The sequence below is a fragment of the Pristiophorus japonicus genome, chromosome 16, assembly GCF_044704955.1.
Source record: "Pristiophorus japonicus isolate sPriJap1 chromosome 16, sPriJap1.hap1, whole genome shotgun sequence".
Taxonomy (NCBI): Eukaryota; Metazoa; Chordata; class Chondrichthyes; family Pristiophoridae; genus Pristiophorus; species Pristiophorus japonicus.
This window is the reverse complement of record NC_091992.1, coordinates 4,117,283-4,145,066: the sequence shown is the minus strand read 5'-3', so window position 1 is coordinate 4,145,066 and position 27,784 is coordinate 4,117,283. Positions and strand designations below refer to the sequence as shown.

General features: G+C 51.5%; 1 protein-coding gene and 1 pseudogene across 1 annotated transcript in view; both read left to right on the top strand.

Annotated features, from left to right (window-relative positions):
- The first annotated feature begins 4,295 nt into the window (after positions 1-4,295).
- The window catches only part of pitpnaa (phosphatidylinositol transfer protein, alpha a), a 67,666-nt gene continuing 44,177 nt past the window's right edge, over positions 4,296-27,784 (top strand). Inside the window, exons 1-2 of the mRNA XM_070856904.1 lie at positions 4,296-4,477; positions 20,796-20,826. Of these exons, the coding sequence (XP_070713005.1) occupies positions 4,422-4,477; positions 20,796-20,826 (87 nt within the window). The 5' untranslated portion in view covers positions 4,296-4,421. The remainder of the gene's footprint in view (positions 4,478-20,795; positions 20,827-27,784) is intronic.
- On the top strand, positions 19,050-19,285 carry LOC139227310 (U2 spliceosomal RNA; annotated as a pseudogene).

Here is a 27,784-nt window from a genome sequence, read left to right as displayed (position 1 = left end):
GAGGTGCAACGAGACCTGGGTGTCATGGTACATCAGTCATTGAAGGTTGGCATGCAGGTACAGCAGGCGGTTAAGAAAGCAAATGGCATGTTGGTCTTCATAGCGAGGGGATTTGAGTACAGGGGCAGGGAGGTGTTACTACAGTTGTACAGGGCCTTGGTGAGGCCACACCTGGAGTATTGTGTACAGTTTTGGTCTCCTAACTTGAGGAAAGACGTTCTTGCTATTGAGGGAGTGCAGCGAAGGTTCACCAGACTGATTCCAGGGATGGCGGGACTGACATATCAAGAAAGACTGGATCAACTGGGCTTGTATTCACTGGAGTTCAGAAGAATGAGAGGGGATCTCATAGAAACGTTTAAAATTCTGACGGGTTTAGACAGGTTAGATGCAGGAAGAATGTTCCCAATGTTGGGGAAGTCCAGAACCAGGGATCACAATCTAAGGATAAGGAATAAGCCATTTAGGACCGAGATGAGGAGAAACTTCTTCACCCAGAGAGTGGTGAACCTGTGGAATTCTCTACCACAGAAAGTTGTTGAGGCCAATTCACTAAATATATTCAAAAAGGAGTTAGATGAAGTCCTTACTACTCGGGGGATCAAGGGGTATGGCGAGAAAGCAGGAATGGGGTACTGAAGTTGCATGTTCAGCCATGAACTCATTGAATGGCGGTGCAGGCTCGAAGGGCCGAATGGCCTACTCCTGCACCTATTTTCTATGTTTCTATGAGGTCACTGTTACTTTAACCTCCCTATGTGCAGCCTCATCTGTATTAGGAACACAATAACTGGCGACGGGAATACGAACAACACACACCCAAAGGATCAATGACACCACCCCGGACCAGGAAATCGAACCCAACAGCCCAGCAAGGCCAGGCTCACCCAGCAGCCCTGCAGGGCCAACAACACGCCAGCCCAGCGAGGGCACAGCCAACACACCAGAACTGACGTTTGTACCGAGGCGGTCCACCAGGGAAAGAAAGGCTCCCGACCGCCTCACCTTGTAAATAGTTTTCATTTTTACTTTTGGGGGGGGGGGGGTGGGAGGCGAGTGATGTTGTGTATCTGTAAAGCATGCACTCCCATGTTCCGCCACCAGGGAGCTCATCCCCTGAAGTCCCAAGGGATCCCAGCATCCCTTGGGAGCACTGTATATAAGGCCTGCTCCTCACTCTGGAGTGTCTTGTTAAAGACTGAGGTCACTGTTACTTTAACCTCCCTGTGTGTAGCCTCATCTGTGTTAGGAACACAATAGCTTCATATGCAGAGAAGGATGTTTCATGCACTTTGAGGGGCAGGATAAAAATGGACATAAACGGACGGAGAAAAGCAACAGCGAGGTCACTGAACCACTAATCGCAGAGCGAGAGTGCAATACAGAGACAATATTTAATACTCTCAGAACATGTTGTATCGCTGAAGCCGTCTTTGTGACCTTACCCAACTGAGCCATATTTCTTACAATTGAGAAAATTCCAGAACTCATTTCCCGACTGTCCTTCAGATCAAATATTGAGAATTTCCTCACCGTACTGTACCAGGGCAAATTCACACTGTAAATAGAAACTCAACGTTCATTTCTGTCACCACCCAAAACTGGTGCCTAGCATTTTGGAAATTTCTTCACCCAGAGAGTGGTGAACCTGTGGAATTCTCTACCACAGAAAGTTGTTGAGGTCAATTCACTAAATATATTCAAAAAGGAGTTAGATGAAGTCCTTACTATTAGGGGGATCAAGGGGTATGGTGAGAAAGCAGGAATGGGGTACTGAAGTTGCATGTTTAGCCATGAACTCATTGAATGGCGGTGCAGGCTAGAAGGGCCGAATGGCCTACTCCACCTATTTTGTATGTTTCTAACACCTCCACTTACTGACCTGAAGTCACCTCGATTCACACTTTTATTTTTCTATAATCCTGAAACTGTTACTTGGGAGTTTTAGTGGCAAATGATTGGGATCAGTGCTTGTGAGCGTGACTTGGTTCTGAATTTTTTTTTTTATATTCGTTCCTGGGGTGTGGGGCTCGCTGGCAAGGCCAGCATTTATTGCCTGTCCCTAATTGCCCCTTGAGAAGGTGGTGGTGAAGTGTCTTGAACCGCTGCAGTCCAGTGAAGGTGCTCCCACAGTGCTGTTGGGGAGGGTGTTCCAGGATTGTGACCCAGCGACGATGAAGGAACGGCCGGTATATTTCCCAGTCAGGATGGTGTGTGACTGGGAGGGGAACGTGGAGGTGGTGGTGTTCCCATGGACCTGCTGCCTGTGTCCTTCTAGGTGGTAGAGGTCGTGGGTTTGGGAGGTGCTGCTGAAGAAGCCTTGGCGAGTTGCTGCAGTGCATCTTGTAGATGGTGCACACTGCAGCCACGGTGCGCCGGTGGTGGAGGGAGTGAGTGTTGAAGGTGGGGGATGGGGAGCCAATCAAGCGGCTGCTTTGTCCTGGATGGTGACGAGCTTCTCGAGTGTTGTTGGAGCTGCACCCAACCAGGCAAGTGGGGAGTATTCCATCACACTCCTGACTTGTGCCTTGTAGATGGTGGAAAGGCTTTGGGGAGTCAGGAGGTGAGACACTTGCCGCAGAATACCCAGCCTCTGACCTGCTCTTGTAGCCACGGTATTAACTTTCTGGTCAATGGTGTCCCCCAGGATGTTGATGGTAGGGGATTCGCCGATGGTAATGCTGTTGAATATCAAGGGGCGGTGGTTAAACTCTCACTTGTTGGAGATGGCCATTGCCTGGCACTTGTGGGGCACGAATGTTACTTGCCACTTATCAGCCCAAACCTGAATGTCGTCCAGGTCTTGCTGCATGCGGGCACGGACTGCTCCATTATCTGAGGAGTTACGAATGGAACTGAACACTGAACATCAGCGAATATCCCCACTTCTGACCTTATGATGGAGGGAAGGTCATTGATGAAGCAGCTGAAGATGGTTGGGCCTAGGACACTGCCCCAAGGAACTCCTGCAGCGATGTCCTGGGGCTGTGATGATTGACCTCTAAACAACCACAACCATCTTCCTTTGTGCTGGGTATGACCCCCAGTCAGTGGAGAGTTTCCCCCTGATTCCCATTGACTTCAATAATATCAACAGCACCGTGTTATACAGTGACAGACCTGTACCCACCAGTACTGTACCCCAGTGTTATACAGTGACAGACCTGTACCCACCAGTACTGTACCCCAGTGTTATACAGTGACAGACCTGTTCCCGTGTTATACAGTGACAGACCTGTACCCACCAGTACTGTACCCCAGTGTTATACAGTGACAGACCTGTATCCACTAGTACTGTACCCCAGTGTTATACAGTGACAGACCTGTACCCACCAGTACTGTACCCCAGTGTTATACAGTGACAGACCTGTACCCACCAGTACTGTACCCCAGTGTTATACAGTGACAGACCTGTACCCCCCAGTACTGTACCTCAGTTATACAGTGACAGACCTGTACCCCCCAGTACTGTACCCCAGTGTTATACATTGACAGACCTGTACCCACCAGTGTTGTACCCGTGTTATACAGTGACAGACCTGTACCCACCAGTACTGTACCCTAGTGTTATACATTGACAGACCTGTACCCACCAGTGTTGTACCCCAGTGTTATACAGTGACAGACCTGTATCCACCAGTGCTGTACCCGGGTTATACAGCGACAGACCTGTACCCACCAGTACTGTACCCCAGTGTTGTACAGTGACAGACCAGTACCCACCAGTACTGTACCCCAGTGTTATACAATGACAGACCTGTACCCACCCGTACTGTACCCGTGTTATACAGCGACAGACCTGTACCCACCAGTACTGTACCCCAGTGTTATACAGTGACAGACCTGTACCCACCAGTACTGTACCCTGGTATCGTGTAACTGAAATTCTTTCCTGGAAACACCCGAGTTTGGAATGATATGTGCAATGATACAGCTGGGTGTGTGGAAATGTTGAAGTGGACATAGTGGATATCTTCCACACCCACTACTGCAAGTTACTGAATTGGTGCCAACGTGGCAGGAGTCTGACATGCCATCAATTCACAATTCTTAAAGGTACTCGCGCTTCATGGTGAAGTTCTTGGTAAACCTTCGCTTCAAACTTTTGTCCTGTGTCTGTAAACAAAAAACATTGCCACACGCTTTTTGAAGATTTTCAATTTTTTTATTCTCCAGCAACTTGTATTTATGTAGCACCTTTAACGTAGTGACGCCTCCCAAGACATTTCACTGAAGCGTGAGCAAACAAAAATTGGCACGAACCACATGGGGAGATATTAAGGTAGCTGACTGAAAGCTTGCTGAAAGAGTAGGTTTTAAGGAGCATCTTAAAGGAGGAGAGAGAGGCTGAGAGGTTTAGGGAGGGAGTTCCAGAGCTTGGGGCCCAGGCAGCTGAAGGCACAGCCACCGATGGTGGAACGATGGAAATCGGGGGGATGGACAAGAGGCCAGAATTGGAGGAGCGCGGAGATCACAGGTTTGCTGGTGAGGGTTTGTTTTTGTGTGGGAGGAGGGGAATGAAACCTCCCTCGACTCTGCAGCCAGGGTCGTCGTCACCATGGGCAGTCCCTCGGAGTCGAAGACTTGCTTCCACTCAAAGTGAGTTCTCAGGTGACTGAACAGTCCAATACGGGAATTACAGTCTCTGTCACAGGTACAGACAGTGGTTGGAGAAAAGCCTGCCTTTGGTTTCTGCGTGCTCTCGGCGACGAGACTCGAGGTGCTCAGCGCCCTCCCGGATGCACTTCGGGGATGTCGGTGTCGGTGGGGATGTTGCATTTTATCAAGGAGGCTTTGAGGGTGTCCTTGAAACGTTTCCTCTGCCCACCTGGGGCTTGCTTGCAGTGTAGGAGTTTCGATTGGAGCGCTTGCTTTGGGAGTCTTGTGTCGGGCATGCGGACAGTGTGGCCCGCCCAACACAGCTGGTCGAGTGTGGTCAGTGCTTCGATGCTACAGGGCTGTAGTGATACCCGCCTTCCTGAATGGCTCAGAGACGTGGACAATATACAGTAGACACCTCAAATCGCTGGAGAAATACCACTAAAGATTTCTCCGCAAGATCCTGCAAATCCCCTGGGAGGACAGACGGACCAACGTCGGTGTCTTCGATTAGGCCAACATCCCCAGCATCGAAGCACTGACCACACTCGAGCAGCAGCCAGAGTGGTGAGCTGGTGAACTCACCTACCCGTGCTGCACTGACACTTTGTAATATGATTTTTAGGGCCTGAGAAGTGACAGGTTCTGGTAGTGTCGTGGTTGTGTTATTAAATAGTAATCCAGAGAAGGCTAATTCAAACCCCATTATGGCAGTTTGAGAATTTGAATTCATTTCTGGAACTCTGAAGCTGTGCTCAGCAAAAGCGGCCATGAAGCTGTCTGATTGTGCTTCTAAAAACCCAGCTGCTTCACTTGTCCTTTTTAGGGAAGGAAACATACCGTCCTCACCCGGTCTGGCCTGTGTGTCACTCCAGCGCCAGCATCCTGAGAATGAGTTATTTGTTTTAACCATCCCACTTTGCTGTGTTTTTCCTTGCCCTGAGGGACTAACTCTGCCGTTGGAATTTAGGGAGACGATTGCAGTTCAGTATCGAACTATCTTTCTCTTCCTTCATACTCTTTTTAGCTTCCGTCCTTCCCCCTCCTTCGGCTGAGATGTTAAACCGAGGCCCCCTCTGCTCTCTCGCGGATGTAAAAGATCCCATTTCGAAGAAGGATTGGGGAATTATCTCCAGTGTCCTGGGGCCAATATTTATTCCTCAACCAACATCACTAACAGATTATCCTGGTCATTATCACATTGCTGTGTGTGGGAGCAAATTTACTGCCGCGTTTCCCACATTACAACAGTGACTACACTTCAAAAGTACTTCATTGGCTGTAAAGTGCTTTGGGACGTCCTTGGGTGGTGAAAGGCGCTATAGAAATGCAAGACTTTAGTCCTTTGACTCAGTATTCACCCTTTTCTCTTTGCTGTGAAGCACTCAGTACCTTCCTGCTTGTGAGGAGCGCTGTGTACAGTTGTTGTACCCGAGAACGTCGGTCTTGGGGTGGGGGGAATAATTTTACTTTTATTAAAAAAGACGTACGAGAAAAGCTATGGATCCTACATTGTGAGCCTGCAACAATGAGCTGCTGGCTGGTCTGTACTCTGGTGTTAAATTCTTCCACGTTGCTTTGAGCGCCAGTTTGTTGGAGAGGTTGCAGGGGATATGGAGACTCTGCCAAGGTCTTGACGTTGAGTCATGCACAGAATCTGTGGTGTGAAACTCTTGCTGTCTTTCCCTATTTTTTCTTTTGATAGTTACAGTATTTTTTTTTAAAACCCTGTTTGCGATGTGCCGAACAAGGTTCTGCTCCCGGAGCTGCCTGCTGCTAATATTGATCGCAGCCAGAACCCGATGGACAGCATCAGATGGTCCTCCAAACAGCCTTTCTAGTCTGTCCCGAGTCCTGAAGCACATCCCTGCCTTCTCCCCAGACCACTCTGACCCACAGCACTTTGCTGTCGGAATTTAACCCCTGCCCTGCCAGTCTCTTCCATGTCTTTTACTGCTCTGGTTCACCTCTCCTGCCTGGATTTTGTTTCTCATTTCTTTCTCCTTTAGCAAGGACAGTTCCACAGCAAAAACCTCTTCCCATAGAATGGTTACAGCACAGGAGGAAGCCATTCGACCCGTCGAGCCTGTGCCGGCTCTCTGCAAGAGCACCTCAGCCAGTCCCACTCCCCCGCCCTTTCCCCGTAGCCCTGCTAAATGTTTTCCTTCAGGCACTTATCCAATTTCTTTTTGAAAGCCGTGATTGAGTCTGCCTCCACCACCCTCTCAGGCCGTGCATTCCAGATCCTAACCACCCGCTGCGTAAACAGGTTTTTCCTCATGTCGTCTTTGGTTCTTTTATCAATCGCCTTAAATCTGTGTCCCCTGGTTCACAACCCTTCCACCAATGGGAACAGTTTCTCTCTATCAACTCTGTCCAGACCCCTCATGATTTTCATCAAATCTCCTCTCAACCTTCTCTGCTCTAAGGAGAACAACCCCAGCTTCTCCAGTCTATCCACGTCACTGAAGTCTCTCATCCCTGGAACCATTCTCGTAAATCTCCTCCGTACCCTCTCTCTAAGGCCTTCACATCCTTCCTACAGTGCGGTGCCCAGAATTGGACACAATACTCCCCTCGAGGCCGAACCAGTGTTTTATTCAGGTTCATCATCATTTTCACGCTTTTGTACTCTTGTGCTTCTATTTATGAAGCTCAGGATCCCGTATGCTTTTTTAACCGTTTTCTCAACCTGCCCTGTCACCTTCAACGATTTGTGCACATACCCCCCCCCCCCCCCCAGTTCTCTCTGTTTCTGCATCCCCTTTAGGATTGTACCTTTTAGTTTGTATTTCCTCTCATTCTTTCTACCAAAATGTATCATTTTCAACGTTTCTGCGTTAAACTTCATCTGCCACGTGCCCGCCCATTCCACCAGCCTGTCTGTCTTCCTGAAGTCTGTCCCTCTCCTCCCAACTGTCCGAGAAACAACCGTTTGCCACTACTCTCTGTTCCCCGTCACTGAGCCAGTTACGTATCCATGCTGCCACTGTCCCTTTTATTCCACGGGCTCCAACTTTGCTGCAAGCCTGTTATGTGGCACTTTGTCGAACGCCTTTTGGAAATCCATGTACACCATGTCAACCGATTGCTCTCATCAACCCTCTCTGTTACCTCATCAAAAAACCCGATCAAGTTGGGTAAGCCCGATTTGCCTTCAACAAATCTCTGCTGGCTTTCCTTACTTAATCCGCGCTTGTCCAAGTGACTGTTAATTTTGTCCCGGATTATCGTTTCTAAAAGCTCCCCCACTGCCGAGGTTAAACTGACTGGCCTGTAGTTACTGGGTTTATCTTTACACCTTTTTTGAACAATGGTGTAACATTTGCAATTCTCCAGCCCTCTGGCACCACGCCCGTATCTAAGGAGGATTGGAATATTATGGTCAGTATCTCCGTGATTCCGTCCTTCATTTCCCTCAGTGTCCTAGGGTACATCCCATCCGATCCTGGTGACTTATCTACAGCCAGTCTTTCTAGTGCTTTGTCTTTATCAATTCTTATCCCACCTAGTATCTCCTCTATCTCCTCTATCTCTTCTTTTACTACTTCCAAGGCAGCAGCATCTTTCTTGACACTCCTGTGTGAAGGATTCGAGAGGGTCGATGCAGAGAAACTCTTTCCTCTGGTGGGGACTCCAGAACGAGGGGCTCAATCTTAATTGGAGCCAGGCCATTCAGGAGGGCTGGGGGTCAATTGAAATTTTCAAGACTGAGATTTTTGTTGGGTAAGGGTGTCGTGGGATCTGGAGCAAAGGCGGGTAAATGGGGCTGAGGTACAGATAAGCCGTGATCTGATTGAATGGGGGAAAACAGGCTCAAGGGGCTGAATGGCCTCCTCCTGTTCCTATGTAACCCTAGACAGTGAATGTCGACAGGCTTATTGAACTGTGGAGTGCACCAACCCGAACCCTATCCTGTCCACGCAAACTTCAACAATCTTAACGGGGTCCTCCCCCCCCCCCCCCAGAGTCCGCAGCCGCAGGTCACCATTACAGGAGCCAGCAACTGAAATTTTGAAATGCCCGTTATCAGCAATTTGCAGATGGCTTTATTGTTTGATGAGAAACTAAGAGTTCTTGTTTCGCATTTATTTTTTGAAAGCTCTTATCTGTTTGGAAAATGGGAAGGGCGGCTTGCAAGATAGCCGCTCCCTGTGCTGGGAGTTGCTCACCGAGGGCAATTTAATGAGCAGGTATGGGAGGAGACAGCCCTCAACTCCTGCCACTTTTGACCTATCAAAACTTAACTGCACCAATGAAGAAGTGTTGTAAAATTGTTGCATGCAACAAACGGTGAAAGGTGACGTGATTGTTGGCCACGGTTTTGTGTTCTCTCCCTTGATCTATGCTCATTACACTGGGGCTCTGTCTCGTTTGTTTCTCTGAACCGTTATTTATGTTTGAAGTCTGCGTGGTTCTTTGCCAAGAGTTGAGAGAGTCCATTCATGGATGGGCCGATATTTCAAAGAGCCAGCATTAATGAGCGTAAAGGAACTCTATTTCTACTTAAAAACGCAAAGTGTGCGGGCCTTGGGGAGCGGGCAGGGCAGTGGGACAAAATGGACCGCTCCTTCAGAGAGACGGCACTAGCATGTTGGGCTGAGTTGTCACCTCCTGTGCTCTATCATTCTCTGACTAAGTCTCATTAGCTCCTAGTGCAATGTGTTAGGAACAGTTTTAATCCTGTTCAACGTGTCTGAATCTATGGCCACTCTGTGGTAGTCGTTCAAATGTTGTTTGGTCAACTGGTATGTGGAAATGTCGTAAGTACATCAGCAGATGTACCAACCCTGGGAGTGTTTGATGGGACAGCATAGAGGGAGCTTTACTCTGTATCTAACCCCCTGTACCTGCCCTGGGAGTGTTTGATGGGACAGTGTAGAGGGAGCTTTACTCTGTATCTAATCCTGTGCTGTACCTGCCCTGGAAGTGTTTGATGGGACAGTGTAGAGGGAGCTTTACTCTGTATCTAATCCTGTGCTGTACTTGCCCTGGAAGTGTTTGATGGGACAGTGTAGAAACATAGAAACATAGAAAATAGGTGCAGGAGTAGGCCATTCGGCCCTTCTAGCCTGCACCGCCATTCAATGAGTTCATGGCTGAACATTCAACTTCAGTACCCCATTCATGCTTTCTCGCCATACCCCTTGATCCCCCTAGCAGTAAGGACCTCATCTAACTCCTTTTTGAATATATTTAGTGAATTGGCCTCAACAACTTTCTGTGGTAGAGAATTCCACAGGTTCACCACTCTCTGGGTGAAGAAGTTCCTCCGCATCTCGGTCCTAAATGGCTTACCCCTTATCCTTAGACTGTGACCCCTGGTTCTGGACTTCCCCAACATTGGGAACATTCTTCCTGCATCTAACCTGTCTAACCCCGTCAGAATTTTATATGTTTCTATGAGGTCCCCTCTCATTCTTCTGAACTCCAGTGAATACAAGCCCAGTTGATCCAGTCTTTCTTGATAGGTCAGTCCCGCCATCCCGGGAATCAGTCTGGTGAACCTTCGCTGCACTCCCTCAATAGCAAGAATGTCCTTCCTCAGGTTAGGAGACCAAAACTGTACACAATACTCCAGATGTGGCCTCACCAATGCCCTGTACAACTGTAGCAACACCTCCCTGCCCCTGTACTCAAATCCCCTTGCTATGAAGGCCAACATGCCATTTGCTTTCTTAACCGCCTGCTGTACCTGCATGCCAACCTTCAATGACTGATGTACCATGACACCCAGGTCTCTTTGCACCTCCCCTTTTCCTAATCTGTCACCATTCAGATAATAGTCTGTCTCTCTGTTTTTACCACCAAAGTGGATAACCTCACATTTATCCACATTATACTTCATCTGCCATGCATTTGCCCACTCACCTAACCTATCCAAGTCGCTCTGCAGCCTCACAGCATCCTCCTCGCAGCTCACACTGCCACCCAACTTAGTGTCATCCGCAAATTTGGAGATACTACATTTAATCCCCTCATCTAAATCATTAATGTACAGTGTAAACAGCTGGGGCCCCAGCACAGAACCTTGCGGTACCCCACTAGTCACTGCCTGCCATTCTGAAAAGTACCCATTTACTCCTACTCTTTGCTTCCTGTCTGACAACCAGTTCTCAATCCATGTCAGTACACTACCCCCAATCCCATGTGCTCTAACTTTGCACATCAATCTCTTGTGTGGGACCTTGTCGAACGCCTTCTGAAAGTCCAAATATACCACATCAACTGGTTCTCCCTTATCCACTCTACTGGAAACATCCTCAAAAAATTCCAGAAGATTTGTCAAGCATGATTTCCCTTTCACAAATCCATGCTGACTTGGACCTATCATGTCACCTCTTTCCAAATGCACTGCTATGACATCCTTAATAATTGATTCCATCATTTTACCCACTACCGATGTCAGGCTGACCGGTCTATAATTCCCTGTTTTCTCTCTCCCTCCTTTTTTAAAAAGTGGGGTTACATTGGCTACCCTCCACTCCATAGGAACTGATCCAGAGTCAATGGAATGTTGGAAAATGACTGTCAACGCATCCACTATTTCCAAGGCCACCTCCTTAAGTACTCTGGGATGCAGTCCATCAGGCCCTGGGGATGGAGCTTTACTCTGTATCTAACCCCCTGTACCTGTCCTGGGAGTGTTTGATGGGACAGTGTAGAGGGAACTTTACTCTGTATCTAACCCCGTGCTGTACCTGCCCTGGGAGTGTTTGATGGGACAGTGTAGAGGGAGCTTTACTCTGTATCTAATCCTGTGCTGTACCTGCCCTGGAAGTGTTTGATGGGACAGTGTAGAGGGAGCTTTACTCTGCATCTAATCCTGTGCTGTACCTGCCCTGGAAGTGTTTGATGGGACAGTGTAGATGGAGCTTTACTCTGTATCTAACCCCCTGTACCTGTCCTGGGAGTGTTTGATGGGACAGTGTAGAGGGAGCTTTACTCTGTATCTAACCCCGTGCTGTACCTGCCCTGGGAGTGTTTGATGGGACAGTGTAGAGGGAACTTTACTCTGTATCTAACCCCGTGCTGTACCTGCCCTGGGAGTGTTTGATGGGACAGTGTAGAGGGAACTTTACTCTGTATCTAACCGGATATGCTAACATTGGGTGGAAAACTTATTTCAGTGCACCATCCCAAAATGCTAGATTCACCAAAATGTTACCAGGGCTCCAAGGGTTAGATTATGAGTAGAGATTACATAAAGTAGGCTTGTATTCCCTGGAATATACAAGGTTAAGGGGTGATTTGTTTGAGGGTTTTCAGGATTTTTAAAGGAATTGATGGGGTAAATGGAGATGAACCTTTTCTGCTGGTGGGGGAGTCGAGGACGACAGGACATAACCTTAAGATCAGAGCCATTCAGGAGAGGTTAGGAAACACTTCTTCGAGCAAAGGTTGGTGGAAGTGTGGAACTCTCCCACAAGAAGCAGTCGATGCTGGGCCAATTAATACTTTAAACCGGAGATTGATCAATTTTTGGTAGACAAGGGGGGGTGGATGGAGTTAGGATACAGATCAGCCATGATCTTGTCAGTGGAGCAAGCTCAAGGGACTGAATGGCCTCTTGTTCCTCGGGCAGGTCAGGTGCTCCCCAGGGCTGCGGTAGTTTGGATTGGCGAGAGGCCTGCACTCTCCTTGTCCCTCGTTCCCTCAGCAGCTGTAGCAAGGGACTCTGAGCCTGGGTCCTGTCTGTCTCTGGCGCAGACCCTGGGGGCTGGTAATGCAGCAGTGTTGGCCCCTCGCTGTGGGAACGTTTACTGGGGGCGCGGGAGAGGTGGGTGCTCTGTGTGGTCATCAACCACTGCCAGGGTCTCTGGGACGTTACTGTGTGTCCTGTCTATCTGTGTGCGGGGGGGGGGGGGGGGGGGGGGGGGGTCTGGGTGTGTGTGGGTGGGGGGGGGGGGGTCTGGGTATGTGTGGGTGGGGGGGGTCTGGGTGTGTGTGGGTGGGGGGGGGGGTCTGGGTGTGGGTGGGGGGGGGGGTCTGGGTGTGTGTGGGTGGGGGGGGGTCTGGGTGTGTGTGGGTGGGGGGGGGTCTGGGTGTGTGTGGGTGGGGGGGGGGTCTGGGTGTGTGTGGGTGGGGGGGGTCTGGGTGGGTGGGGGGGGGTCTGGGTGTGTGTGGGTGGGGGGGGGGTCTGGGTGTGTGTGGGTGGGGGGGGGGTCTGGGTGTGTGTGGGTGGGGGGGGGTCTGGGTGTGTGTGGGTGGGGTCTGGGTGTGTGTGTGGGGGGGGGTCTGGGTGTGTGTGGGGGGGGTCTGGGTGTGTGTGGGGGGGTCTGGGTGTGTGTGGGGGGGTCTGGGTGTGTGTGGGGGGGGTCTGGGTGTGTGTGGGGGGGGTCTGGGTGTGTGTGGGGGGGGTCTGGGTGTGTGTGGGGGGGGTCTGGGTGTGTGTGGGGGGGGTCTGGGTGTGTGTGGGGGGGTCTGGGTGTGTGTGGGGGGGGTCTGGGTGTGTGTGGAGGGGGTCTGGGTGTGTGTGGAGGGGGTCTGGGTGTGTGTGGGGGGGGTCTGTGTGTGGGTGGGGGGTCTGGGTGTGTGGGTGGGGGGGGGTCTGGGTGTGTGGGTGGGGGGGGGTCTGGGTGTGTGGGTGGGGGGGGGTCTGAGTGTGTGGGTGGGGGGGGGTCTGGGTGTGTGGGTGGGGGGGGGTCTGGGTGTGTGTGTGGGGGGGGGTCTGGGTGTGTGTGGGGGGGGGTCTGGGTGTGTGTGGGGGGGGGTCTGGGTGTGGGTGGGGGGGGTCTGGGTGTGGGTGGGGGGGGTCTGGGTGTGGGTGGGGGGGGTCTGGGTGTGGGTGGGGGGGGGGTGTGTGTGGGTGGGGGGGGTCTGGGTGGGGGGGGTCTGGGTGGGGGGGGTCTGGGTGGGGGGGGTCTGGGTGTGTGTGGGTGGGGGGGGTCTGGGTGTGTGTGGGTGGGGGGGGTCTGGGTGTGTGTGGTGGGGGTCTGGGTGTGTGGGGGGGGTCTGGGTGTGTGTGGGGGGGTGTGGGGGGGTGTGGGTGGGTGGGGGTGTGGGTGGGTGGGGGGTGTGGGTGGGTTCTGGGTGTGTGTGGGTTCTGGGTGTGGGTGGGGGTCTGGGTGTGTGTGGGTGGGTGGGGGTCTGGGTGTGTGTGGGTGGGTGGGGGTCTGGGTGTGTGTGGGTGGGTGGGGGTCTGGGTGTGTGTGGGTGGGTGGGGGTCTGGGTGTGTGTGGGTGGGTGGGGGTCTGGGTGTGTGTGGGTGGGTGGGGGGCGGGGTCTGGGTGTGGGTGGGGGGCGGGGTCTGGGTGTGGGTGGGTGGGGGAGGGTGTGGGTGGGTGGGGGGGTCTGGGTGTGGGTGGGTGGGGGGGGTCTGGGTGTGGGTGGGTGGGGGGGGTCTGGGTGTGGGTGGGTGGGGGGGGTCTGGGTGTGGGTGGGTGGGGGGGTCTGGGTGTGGGTGGGTGGGGGGGGTTTGGGTGTGGGTGGTTGGGGGGGGTTTGGGTGTGGGTGGTTGGGGGGGGTCTGGGTGTGGGTGGTGGGGGGGTCCTGTGTGGTGGGGGGGTCTGGGTGGGGGGGGTCTGGGTGTGTGTGGGTGGGGGGGGGTGTGTGTGGGGGGGGTCTGGGTGTGTGTGGGGGGGGGGTCTGGGTGTGTGTGGGGGGGGGGGTCTGGGTGTGTGTGGGGGGGGGGGTCTGGGTGTGTGTGGGGGGGGGGTCTGGGTGTGTGTGGGGGGGGGTCTGGGTGTGTGGTGGGGGGGGGTCTGGGTGTGTGTGGGGGGGGGGTCTGGGTGTGTGTGGGGGGGGGTCTGGGTGTGTGTGGGGGGGGGGTCTGGGTGTGTGTGGGGGGGGGGGTCTGGGTGTGTGTGGGGGGGGGTCTGGGTGTGTCTGGGTGGGTGGGGGGGGGTCTAGGTGTGTCTGGGTGGGTGGGGGGGGTGTGGGTGGGGGGGGGTGTGGGTGGGGGGGGTTCTGGGTGTGTGTGGGTGGGTGGGGGTCTGGGTGGGTGTCTGGGTGTGTGTGGGTGGGTGTCTGGGTGTGTGTGGGTGGGGGGGGGGTGTGTGTGGGTGGGGGGGGTCTGGGTGGGTGGGGGGGGGTTCTGGGTGTGTGGGGGGTGGGGGGGGGTCTGGGTGTGTGTGGGTGGTGGGGGGGGTCTGTCTGTGTGTGTGGGTGGGGGGGGCTGTGTGGGTGGGGGGGGTCTGGGTGTGTGTGGGGGGTCTGGGTGTGTGTGGGTGGGGGGGGGTCTGGGTGTGTGTGGGTGGGGGGGGGTCTGGGTGTGGGTGGGTGGGGGGGGGTCTGGGTGTGGGTGGGTGGGGGGGGGGTCTGGGTGTGGGTGGGTGGGGGGGGGGTCTGGGTGTGGGTGGGTGGGGGGGGGTCTGGGTGTGGGTGGGTGGGGGGGGTCTGGGTGTGGGTGGGTGGGGGGGTCCGGGTGTGGGTGGGTGGGGGGGGTTCTGGGTGTTGGGTGGTGGGGGCTGTGTGGGTGGGGGGGGGTCTGGGTGTGGGTGGGGGGGGTCTGGGTGTGTGTGGGTGGGGGGGGTCTGTGTGTGGGTGGGGGGGGTGGTGTGGGGGCGGTGTGTGGGTGGGGGGGTTCTGTCTGTGTGGGTGGGGGGGGTCTGGGTGGGGGGAGGTCTGGGTGGGTGTTTGGTGGGGGGGGGGGTCTGGGTGTGTGTGGGTGGGGGGTGGGGGTCTGGGTGGGTGTTTGGTGGGGGGGGGGTGCGTGGAGGGGCTGGGTGTGCAGGTCAGGGGTGGTGTTGTGGGGTGGGGCGGTGAGTTAAATTCTGCTGGACTGTCACTGGATTTCTCTAACATTGCACGCGCCACTCGCTGGTGCCCTGATTCTCCGAGCTTGCGTCTTGTTCAGCTGGCTGGTGGCCAAGGGTGAAAGTTCCCGCACTTGCTGAGATCAGCAGTACCACAGGAACCGAAAAACAAGGTCTTTTCAGCAGGCGAGAGGCACGGTGCTGATGTATGGACAATACTGAATTCCTCTCAAAGTATTTCACTTTGGATGTGGCAGTTCTGTGTCCGAACCAGTTTCCGCGGGTGGGGGGGGAAGGAAAGGAAGGGGGGCAGGGGAGTGTGGGGGAGCCGGAGGGGTGGGCAGGGGGAGATCGCACTACTCTTCTCACAGCACCATTCTGTGATGGGCAGAGCTGGGAGCTGCAAATCTGGCGGCTTCACACAGCCTGCAGAGCAACAGCTGTTTGCTGCCGGTGCTGATATGTCCCGGGGGGTGGGGGGGAAAAACGGGAGTTTGCCACCTATTATCTGACACCCCACCCCAATATCTAACTCTAGCCCGCTCGGTCTCCTCCTCCAATGAACTGTAGAGACTGGCTGAGGGTCACCAGTTGATGAGCTTAGTCCAGACTCTGCCAGGTGTGGCAAAGGGCTCCTGGTGGCAGCCATGGACATACTGCACAACGCAACTGTCAATGGCATCACCAACGGAGTCTGACAGGCCTGTGTTCTGGGCCGGTCAGGGTGGCAGCGGTTGGGTGTCAGGAGGAGGGTAGGGGAAGCGGACCTGGTCTTCGAACTGGAACACATTTATTTTTAGCTAATTGTTTACATCGCCAATTGTGGCAGTATTTTTGGAAGGAGCAGCAATCCTCCATAGTCTCTGCTTGTTGTTTAATTTGTTGTCGAAGTTGTCTGGTGCAATACCAGCCACCGAGAAAATCGATAAGTTCCCTCGGTAAACCTGCCCCACGGCAGAGGTGACTTCTACACTCGTGCTGCAGTGGTATTGAATGTTGTAACCTAGTGTCGCCCAATAGGAATTTCTGGCCAGCCTCAGGTGAGTCTATAGCAACACTGTGTTAGCCTCATACGCTAATTTTAGTAGAAACCGCTTCGCACTCGCTCACAATAGAGGTTAAATGTAGTTCAAGTGTATATTTACTTAACAACTTGCGCCATTTAGTAACCAAGAAAGTAAAACACACCCAACAAGGAAGCAGTAGTCGGACTTTTGGAAAGGCATAATACAATCGAGCAGAGTCAGCATGGTTTTATGAAAGGGAAATCATGTTTTACAAATTTGCTAAAGTTGTTTCAGGATGTAAATGGCAAGGTGGTTAAATCATAGGCAGTCCCTTGAAGCGAGGATGACTTGCTTCCACACCAAAAAAGGATGAGTTCACAGATGTTTTATTGAAGGACCTAATATTCCAGATCCCGAACTACATCCTGAAGGGTGGAAGATGCCTGTGGGTGGATTTTTTTAACGTGGGGTGGCCGTTGCACACCAGCCACCACACGGGCTTGACAGAGCCAGGTCTTGGTCCAGTGGGCAAGGGTTAACCAGGATGACCGGAGACCAGCTCTGTTGAACAGATCTAGTGCGCTCACATATCGCACAGTGTGGGCTGGCCCGTGCTGCCCCTGGGCCCTCGCTTCTTCTGGGCCCGAACTCACTCCTCCTGGGCCCCAACCTCGCCGCTCCTGCTGTACCTGCCCACGCTCCAATCACCGACCTGGACCTTGATGACGTCACTCTTCGCTGCCGTCGCCCTGCTGCACCAGCTCACGGTGTACCTTGCCGTGGTACGCTGCCATGCTGCCCATGGCCACCGCTCACTGCTCCTTTTATGGCCTCGACCTGCCGCTGATGGTCTCTCGCAGGTAGGGGCCGCCTCGCGGCGAACCAGTAGATGTGGTATATTTGGATTTCCAGAAAGTGTTCAATAAGGTGCCACATAAAAGATTACTGCACAAGATAAGAACTCATGGGGTTGGGGGTAATATATTAGCGTGGATAGAAGATTGGCTAACAACAGAAAACAGAGTCGGGATAAATGGTTCGTTTTCAGGTTGCAAACAGTAACTAGTGGGGTGCTCCCGAACTACATCCTGAAGGGTGGAAGATACCTGTGCGTGGATTTTTTTTTAAATGTGGGGTGGCCGTTGCACACCAGACACCACATGGGCTTGATGAAGCTAGGTCTAGTAGCAAGGGTTAACCAAGGTGGTTGGAGACCTGCTCTGCATGGGGGCCTCAACTATTTACAATCTATATTAACGACTTGGATGAAGGGACTGAGTGTAATGTAGCCAAATTTGCTGATACAGAGATAGATGAGAAAGCAAGTTGTGAAGTGGACACACAGAATCTGCAAAGGGATGTAGATAGGTTGAGTGAGTGGGCAAAAATTTGACAGATGAAGTATAATGTGGGAAAATGTGAGGTTATCGACTTTAGTAGGAAGATTGAAAAAGCAAATTATTATTTAAATGGAGAGGGATTTCAAAGTGCTGCAGTACAGAGGGACCTGGGGGTCCTTGTGCATGAAACACAAAGTTAGTATGCAGGTACAGCAAGTGATCAGGAAGGCAAATGGAATGTTGGCCTTTATTGCAAGGGGGATAGAGTATAAAAGCAGAGAAGTCCTGCTACAACTGTACAGGGTATTGGTGAGGCCACATCTGGAGTACTGCGTGCAGTTTTGGTCTCCTTATTTAAGGAAAGATATATTGCATTGGAGACAGTTCAGAGAAGGTTCACGAGGTTGATTCCTGAGATGAGGAGGTTGTCTTATGAAAGGTTGAGCAGGTTGGGTCTATACTCATTGGAGTTTAGAAGAAAGAGGTGATCTTATTGAAACATATAAGATTCTGAGGGAACTGGATAGGGTAGATGCAGAGAGAATGTTTCCCCTCGTGTGGGAATTTGAACTAGGGGACATAGTTTCAGAATAAGGGGTCGCCCATTTAAAACGGAGATGAGGAGGAATTTCTTCTCTCCGAGGGTGGTGAATCTGTGGAATTCTCTGTCCCAGAGAGCTGTGGAGGCTGGGTCTTTGACTATATTTAAGACGCAGATAGACAGATTTTTGAATGATAAGGGAGTAAAGGGTTCTGTGGAGTGGGCAGGGAAGTGGAGTTGAGGCCAAGATCAGATCAGACATGATATTATTGAATGGCGCAGCAGGCTTGAGGGGCCAATTGGCCGACTCCTTCTCCTATTTCTTGCGTCTAAGAAAGAAGTTATATTTATATAGCGCCTTTCACAACCTCAGGATGCGGCAAATGAAGTACCTTTAAAATGTAGTCACTGATGTAATGCAGGAACAACAGCAGCCAATTTGCGCACAGCAAGCTCCAACAAACCACAATGCGATAATCATCAGATTCTTTAGATTGAGGGATAAATATTGGCTCTGACACTTCCCCTGCTCTGCTTCGAAATAGTGCCACGGGATCCTTTATGTCCACCTGAGAGCAGACGTGGCCTCGGTTTAACATCTTTCCAAAAGATGGCACCTCCGGCAGTGCGGCGTTCCCTCGGCGCGGCCCCTCCGGCAGTGCGGCGTTCCCTCGGCGCGGCCCCTCCGGCAGTGCGGCGTTCCCTTGGCGCGGCCCCTCCGGCAGTGCGGCGTTCCCTCGGCGCGCCCCCGGAGTGTCAGCATAGATTCAATCTCTGAAGTGGGACTGGAACCCACAACTTCCTGACTCTGAGATGAGAGAGTGCTGCCCATTGAGCCACAGCTGACAGCTCAACAATCAGAAAACACTCTTCTCGGCCTTTTGGCTAAGATCATGCGTAACTGACCTGACGGGAGTAACCATGACCCCAAAGTGGTTCTCCCTGGATCAGGAAGGTGGTTCTCCTATGCTTTTTGGAAATAGGAGGTGGGTGGGGTGGATTGACCCATCCACCTCCACGGAGGTGTGTGGGGGGCCTGACCCATCCACCTCCATGACATGAACCTGGTATTGCAGTACTTCCAGGAACGGTGCAGTGGCTCTCGGCCTTTTGGCTAAGAGCATTGGCGCAGAGTGATCCTTGATGTGTGCAAGGTGACCTCTGGCGTTTGTGATTTGACAAAGAATTGGAAAGATTGGCAACGAAAAATTAATTTTAAAAAAAACACTCCTGTGCTCTGCTTTTCATTTTACCAACAAACGCACAGAAAAGTTAAAGTTCACATGCACATGCCTTGCGAATGAGTATTAAGATCACATGCCTACCGTCAGTGTGGGGAGGGAGGATGGCGAGAGGGTACGTTGTTGTTTGAGGGTATCGTTCACCCAGGGGTATCTGTGGCTCTACCCTAACGTCTTGCCCTCCATGTGGGCTTGCTTCCTGTAATATCCTCCTGTTGGACTGCTGCTGAAGGAATGTTGCACAAGGGTTTGACTATCTGGGAGCAAGTTTACAATGAGGAAGTTAAACGTTTCGGTAAGTGGTCTAGTTGTGCCCCACAGTGACCGTGTTTTCGAGCGTGGCGCTGACCATTACAGACCAAAAGGGCGCCTGTAGATTTGTGAGTGGGAAAATGGCTCACAGTGTTCCTGCTCCCGACTGCTATTCCATAACCCTCTCCTGGCAAATCCACGCGGACTGTGTGTGGACACTGGGTGAGAGCTGGAGCAGGCTTGGTCTGTGGGAAGATAATAGCCTGCTTGACGTTGGCTGTCCCGGCTCACACATCAATAATGGCCATTTGGGTAAAGTACTGGCCGGCAGCTGCCCCCTGTGGAGACACCCCCCCCCCCCCCCCCCCCAACCCCCACCCCCGATACCATCCCGGAGGAGTGGGAGTGTGGAATTTATCTCCCGGCCCTGCTGGGGTGCGCTCCTCTGGAAAAGAGAAGGTTGACTGGTGACCTGATCGAGGCCTTGAAGATTATGAAGGGGTTGGATCGGGTAAACGTAGAGAAGATGTTCCCACTTGTGGGGGAGACCAGAACTCGGGGGCCATCACTATCAGACAGTCACTAATAAATCCAATGGGGAATTCGGGAGAAACTTCTTTACCCAGAGAGCGGGGTGAGAATGTGGAACTCGCTGCCACAGGGCGGGGTTGAAGTGAATAGTATCGATGTATTTAAGGGGAGGCTGGATAAACACATGGGGGAGAAGGGAATGGCAGGATATACAGGCAGTGTAGGAGGCGACATGTGGAGCATAAATGGCCTGTTTCTGTGCTGTAGACTCGATGTAACACCGTGGCGATATGTGCGGCCATGGGGTGCCACCCTCCTCTTCTCCAATTAGTGCGGTAGGCTGTGGAAGTGGGTTTGAGAGGGCATTTGTGGTATTAGTATTGGGGATAAGGTGAAAGGGGTGAGTGCTTGGGGTTAAAAAGGATGCTTGTTTGATCTAACTGCTTTTTCCTGCTCTTTTTTTTTAAAAAAAAACCTTGACTGAGTAACGAGGTGGGGGAGGGTGTGAAAATGCAAAAGGTGACATAGCATATGTGTGTGTTGCTGTTCGAGCTCTAGATATTTACTCATTTTTCCTTTTCTTTCAGTCGGGTAATCCTGCCAATCTCCGTGGATGAGGTGAGTGATCCCTTTCCCTGCAGGTTTGTTTTTCCAGTGATGTTTGACTTCATTAAATGGTAGGTTCAGTCAATGGTTAAATTCTCTGTCATCTGTTGTGCATCTAACTCGCACCAAGTGCCGTTCACCAATCCTCCTCATAGGCGATCCCTCGAACGAGGATGACTTGCTTCCACACTAAAAGGGATGAGTTCACACATGTTTCAATGAAGGACCCGATGTTCCAGTCCTGAACTCCAATTGAAGGGTGGAAGATGCCTGTGTGGATCTTTTTAACGTGGGGTGATCGTTGCACATCAGCCACCACACGGGTTCAACAGAGCTCGGCCTTTATCCAGTGGCAAGGATTAACCAGGACGACTGGAGACCTGCTCTGCTGCACGGACCTAGTACGCGCACACATCGCAGTGTGGGCTGGCCCGTGCTGCCCCCTGGGCCCTCAGCTCTTCTAGACCCTGTACCCTCATTCTCCGCATCTCTGCCACGATCTCTCACCGCACCGTCGCACCAAACATTCGCCGCACCTCCACCACGATCGTTCACCGAATCTCGGCCGCAATCTCTCGCCGCTTCTCCGCCTCAAACATTTGCCGCACCTCCGCCACGATCTCTCGCCGCTCGTCCGCCCCGATCTTCCAGCTCCTCTACTGTACCTGAGCCCCGCCGATGTTCCTGCCCACGCTCCAAATGGCGACCTGGCCTTGATCACGTCACCCAGTCGCCCGCCTCGACGTCGTCGCACACTTGGAGCGGCTCGCGCTGGAAGTTGTAGGGGCTCGCTCCAGCTCTTTTATCCTCCCGACCTGCGGTGGTGTCCTCTCACGGGTCGGAGTGGCACACGATGTTGCAGGGGCTCGCGCTCCAGCTCTTTCAGGCCAGTGCTCGCTGACCTACATTGGCTCCCGGTCCGGCAACACCTCGGTTTAAAATTCTCATCCTGGTGTTCAAATCCCTCCATGGCCTCGCCCCTCCCTATCTCTAACTTCCTCTAAGAGCTCTGCATTCCTCCAATTCTGGTCTCTCGCACATCCCCCATTTCCTTCGTCTCACCATCGGCGGCCGTGCCTTCAGCTGCTTCAACCCTAAGCTCTGGAATTCCCTCACTAAACCTCTCCGGCTCTCTCTCTCTCCTTTAAGACGCTCCTTAAAGCCTACCTCTTTGTCCAAGCTTTTGGTCACCTGCCCCAATATCCCCTCCTCTAGCTCGGTGTCAATTTTGTTTGATTTACGCTCCTGTGAAGCGCCCTGGGACATTTTACTACATTAAAGGCGCGATATAAATGTGAGTTGTTGTAGCCCGCTGTGTGATTCTGCATCTTGATTGCACTGGGTATCTTGGCCGTGCTCCTTGCTTCCAAAATGTAGCTTCTCCACAATTAGTGGCAATACAAGTGTCAAGTGCCAGTCAAGTGACAGTCCAGCACTGTTACCCGGTGTTGTCACTGGCCACAGGACCCGTGCATCAGTGGCACTGACAGGGTACACAGGCTGATACAGAAGCAGCTTTAATATACAGACGCACAATCTCAGACTCCCGTTCGGGGCTGTTAAGAGGAGCTGTGTTTCTGCGAGTTACCAAATAATCTTATCTTTTGTTTTACAAAGTAACGTATCTGCTCTGAACAATGGGCCCATTGCCGCCCTTGTTTCCTGATTTCCTGAACGCTTGGGTTGTAGGCACTTTGCTTTTCTGTTGTCCTGATGGAAAAATGTAACCCTACATTATAACGTGACCACACTTCAATAGTACTTTGTTGGTTGTAAAGCGCTTTGGGACATCCTGAGGTTGTGAAAATATTCCGACAGTGGACAGTCAAGGGGCTATGTGGGGGGAGGAACTTAACACAATCACAATCACTAAGGAGGTGGTACTCAGTAAGATAATGGGATTAAAGGCAGATAAATCCCCTGGACCTGATGGCTTGCATCCTAGGGTCTTAAGAGAAGTAGCGGCAGGGATTGTGGATGCATTGGTTGTAATTTACCAAAATTCCCTGGATTTTGGGGAGGTCCCAACAGATTGGAAAACGGCAAATGTAACACCCCTATTTAAAAAAGGAGGCAGACAAAAAGCAGGAAACTATAGACCAGTTAGCCTAACATCTGTGGTTGGGAAAATGTTGCAGTCCATTAATAAAGAAGCAGTAGCAGGACATATGGAAAAGCAAAATTTGGTCAGGCAGAGTCAGCATGGATTTATGAAGTGGAAGTCATGTTTGACAAATTTGCTGGAGTTCTTTGAGGGTGGATAAGGGGGAACCAGTGGATGTGGTGTATTTGGATTTCCAGAAGGCATTTGTCAAAGTGCCACATAAAAGGTTACTGCACAAGATATAAGTTCACGGGGTTGGTGGTAATATATTAACATGGATAGAGGATTGGCTAACTAACAGAGAACGAAGAGTCGGGATAAATGGTTCATTCTCGGATTGGCAACCTGTAACTAGTGGGGTGCCGCAGGGATCAGTGTTGGGACCCCAACTATTTACAATCTATATTAACGACTTGGAAGAAGGGACTGAGTGTAACGTAGCCAAGTTTGCTGACGATACAAAGATGAGAGGAAAAGCAATGTGTGAGGAGGACGCAAGATCTGCAAAAGGACATAGACAGGTTAAGTGAGTGGGCAAAAACTTGGCAGATGGAGTATAATGTTGGAAAGTGTGAGGTCATGCACTTTGGCAGAAAAATCAAAGAGCAAGTTATAATTTAAATGGAGAAAGATTGCAAAGTGCCGCAGTACAGCGGGACCTGGGGGTACTTGTGCATGAAACACAAAAGGATAGTATGCAGGTACAGCAAGTGATCAGGAAGGCCAATGGTATCTTGGCCTTTATTGCAAAGGGGATGGAGTATAAAAGCAGGGAAGTCTTGCTACAGCTGTACAGGGTATTGGCGAAGCCACACCTGGAGTACTGCGTGCAGTTTTGGTTTCCATATTTGCGAAAGGCTATACTTGCTTTGGAGGCAGTTCAGAGAAGGTTCACTAGGTTGATTCCAGAGATGAGGGGGTTGACTTATGAGGAAAGGTTGAGTAGGTTGGGCCTCTACTCATTGGAGTTCAGAAGAATGAGAGGTGATCTTATCGAAACGTATAAGATTATGAGGGGACTTGACAAGGTGGATGCAGAGAGGATGTTTCCACTAATGGGGGAGACTAGAACTAGGGGGCATAATCTTAGAATAAGGGGCCGCACATTTAAAACTGAGATAAAGAGAAATTTCTTCTCAGAGGGTTGTAAATCTATGGAATTTGCTGCTTCAGAGAGCTGTGGAGGCTGGGACATTGAATAATTTTAAGACAGAAATAGACAGTTTCTTAAACGATAAGAGGTTATGGGGTGTGGGTGGGGAAGTGGAGCTGAGTCCATGATCGGATCAGCCATGATCGCATTGAATGGTGGATCAGGCTCGAGGGGCCATATGGCCGACTCCTTCTCCTATTTATGTTCTTATGGAAGGTGCTGTAGAAATGTAAGTCCATCCTTCGAATCCTCTAACTCCGCTCAGAGTTCCGAGTTGTGCCTTTGCCTCCAGCTATCCTGCGAGGTAGATATTCCAAACAATGCCCCCTTTTTTGAGTACCATTTTCTTTCCTGATATCTGCTGAGTTTACTTGTCACTGATTTCCATTTATAACCCTTGCTTCTACTTTTGAAGTAGTATTCACGGTTTATCTTGTCGATATTGTCATGTATCTTACATTATTAAATATAACTGTATCCTAACATGCTATACATGACTGTAATAAGATATGACCTGTAGCCACCAGCATACCTTACCACCAGGGGTGCACTTGCAAGAGACAGGTATATAAGCACAGGTCTCAGGCAAGTGCAGCATTCCAGAGCTGTGAAATAAAGGTGCAGGTCCAGAGTGACCTTGACTTCACTACATGCCTCGTGTGAATCTGTACTGAGGGGACAGGACTTTACAGTGGCGATGAGTTACGGGATTACAGAATCCACAGAATGGTGAACAACGGATCAGATGAAAAGTACAATGCGGAAGACAATTGGGAGGACTTTATAGAAAGGCTCCAGCAAAGCTTTGTAACCAAAGACTGGCTGGGCGACGATACGGCAGACAAGAGAAGAGCCCATCTCTTGACCAGCTGTGGCTCGAAAACATACGCTTTAATGAAGGATCTGCTGGCACCCGAGAAACCAGCAAGCAAGTCGTTTGAAGAATTGAGCACACTGGTAAGAGACCACCTGAAGCCAGCGAGCAGCCTACACATGGCCAGACACAGGTTCTACAACTACAGACGCTGTGTGGGTCAGAGCATACCCGACTTCATGGCGGAACTTCGGAGGTTGGCTAGTTTATGTGAGCTCTCCAATGAACTGAGGAGAGAAATGCTGGTGTCCTCCGACTATACCATAAGGCACAGACCAGGCACAGACAACTGTGCCGATGCGCTCAGCAGGCTACCCCTGGTGACCACGGAAAGGTCTGACGAACAGGACTGGGAGATAGTCATGGCAATCAATGCCTTTGAGTCCACAGGTTCGCCCATGACGGCTCGCCAAATCAGAGCCTGGACGGCCAGCGACCCCACGTTATCCTTAGTAAAAAGATGTGTCCTAACCGGTGACTGGGCAGAGGCTCGCGATGCCTGCCCCGAGGAATTAAAACCCTTTCACAGGCGCATGCATGAGCTATCACTACAAGCAGACTGCCTGATGTGGGGCAGCCGAGTAGTCATGCCTCTGCGAGGCAGAGAGGCATTTGTCCGGGAACTCCACCGCGAGCACCTGGGGATCGTTCTCATGAAGGCCATAGCCAGATCCCATGTCTGGTGGCCTGGTATTGACGCGGACTTGGAGCTCTGCGTCCGAAGGTGCACCATTTGTGCCCAACTCAGCAATGCCCCCAGGGAGGCTCCACTGAGCCCCTGGCCTACCAAACCGTGGTCGCGGGTGAACGTAGACTATGCGGGCCCATTCATGGGCAAAATGTTCCTCGTAGTTGCAGATGCATTTTCAAAGTGGATCGAATGCACCATTTTAAACTCGAGCACAACCTCCACCACTGTGGAGAGTCTCGCAACCGTGTTTGCAACGCACGGAATTCCTGACATATTAGTCAGTGACACTGGTTCGTGATTCACCAGCGCAGAATTCCAAGACTTTATAATTGACCACGGCATAAATCACGTCAAGACGGCCAGGTGGAGAGAGCAGTGCAAATCATTAAACAAGGCATGCTTAAAATCAAGGTCCCACGCTGCAGGGTCGCCTGTTGCGACTGCTGTTGGCATACAGATCTCGTCCGCACTTACTGACTGGGATCCCCCCCGCGCAACTGTTGATGAAAAGGACTTTTAAAAACAAGGCTCTCATTAATCCTCCCAGACATGCACGAAATCGTTGAGGCAGAGCGCCGTAAGCTGACGGAGTACCATGACAGAAATTCGAGGGGGAGATGGAATGAGATAGGGGACAAAGTGTTTGTACTAAACTATAGCAGGGGTCCCAAATGGCTTGCAGTAACTGGCAAGGAAGGAAACAGGCTACTGGTAGTACAAATGGACAATGGCAAAACCTGCCGGAGGCATGTAGACCAAGTCAAAAGCAGATTTACCAACAACACTGCGGAACCAGAGGCAGACTACAATGTGGAACTCGCACCACACCTGGTGGACAGACAGAGGGAACAACCTGAGGAAAGGGCAATCCCAACAGACAGCCCAGGCAAGTCAACAACAATCACACCAATCGAAACAGACAGCCCAGGCGAGATACCAGCAACCACACCCAAAGAAAAACAGACACCAAGGCAAACAACTGAACCACAACTCAGACGCTCCACGCGAGAGCGTCGACCACCTGAGAGACTGAACCTATAAAGACAATAAGACCTTGGGGGAGGGTGATGTCATGTATCTTACATTATTATATATAACTGTATCCTAACATGCTATACATGACTGTAATAAGATATGACCTGTAACCACCAGCATACCTTACCACCAGGGGTGCACTTGCAAGAGACAGGTATATAAGGACAGGTCTCGGGCAAGTGCAGCATTCCAGAGCTGTGAAATAAAGGTGCAGGTCCAGAGTGACCTTGACTTCACTACATGCCTCGTGTGAATCTGTACTGAGGGGACAGGACTTTACAGATATAATTTTAATATCTTGATGAGGTGCCCTTCAGCACTGCCTCCACAGACTCTAAATTTCCCTGATCTTTCCTCCTCGTTTATCCTCTTGCTTTTCATTTCACCCTCTTTGATGCCCGACCTTCTTTCTCCGTGTCGCTGGGATTCTGCTCCAGTAAAGCAAGCAGAGCTGATTCGGATGGTGTAACATGGACTCTGCTTGGCTGCACACATCCCGGCGGATGAGCAGTGATTCCTAGCCTCCTGGACTTGTACCGGGAGCGCAGTGAAACTCTGCCCCTGGTGGTGAGAGCAGCCCATTGGATACCTTTCCATTCCCCTGAAGAAGTGAGGTGTCCCTAACCTCTGGTCAGTGCAATGTCATGATATAGAATAGCATCATAGAAATTTACACTTCAAGTGCACATCCAGGTACTTTTTAAGTGTGGTGAGGGTTTCTGCCTCTACCACCCTTTCAGGCAGTGAGTTCCAGACCCACACCACCCTCTGGGTGAAGACATTTCCCCTTCGATCCCCTCTAAACCACCTACCAATTACTTTAATTCTATGCCCCCTGGTTGTTGACCCTCTCTGCTCAGGGAAATAGGTCCTTCCTATCCACTCTATCCAGGCCCCTCATAATTTTATACACCTCAATAAGGTCTCTCCTCTGTTTCTCCTCTGACCTCAGCAGCTTGTGTTGACGACCTCTTCATTTATATGAATCTAATAAAAAATGTCATTGTTATGTAATCCAGAAATAGGAACTTTGATGGAAAGCAAAGCTGAAATAGCCAAAGAACCACTTCAGCTGTGACTGCAGGTAACAGAACAGTGAGTGGAGCGTTACAA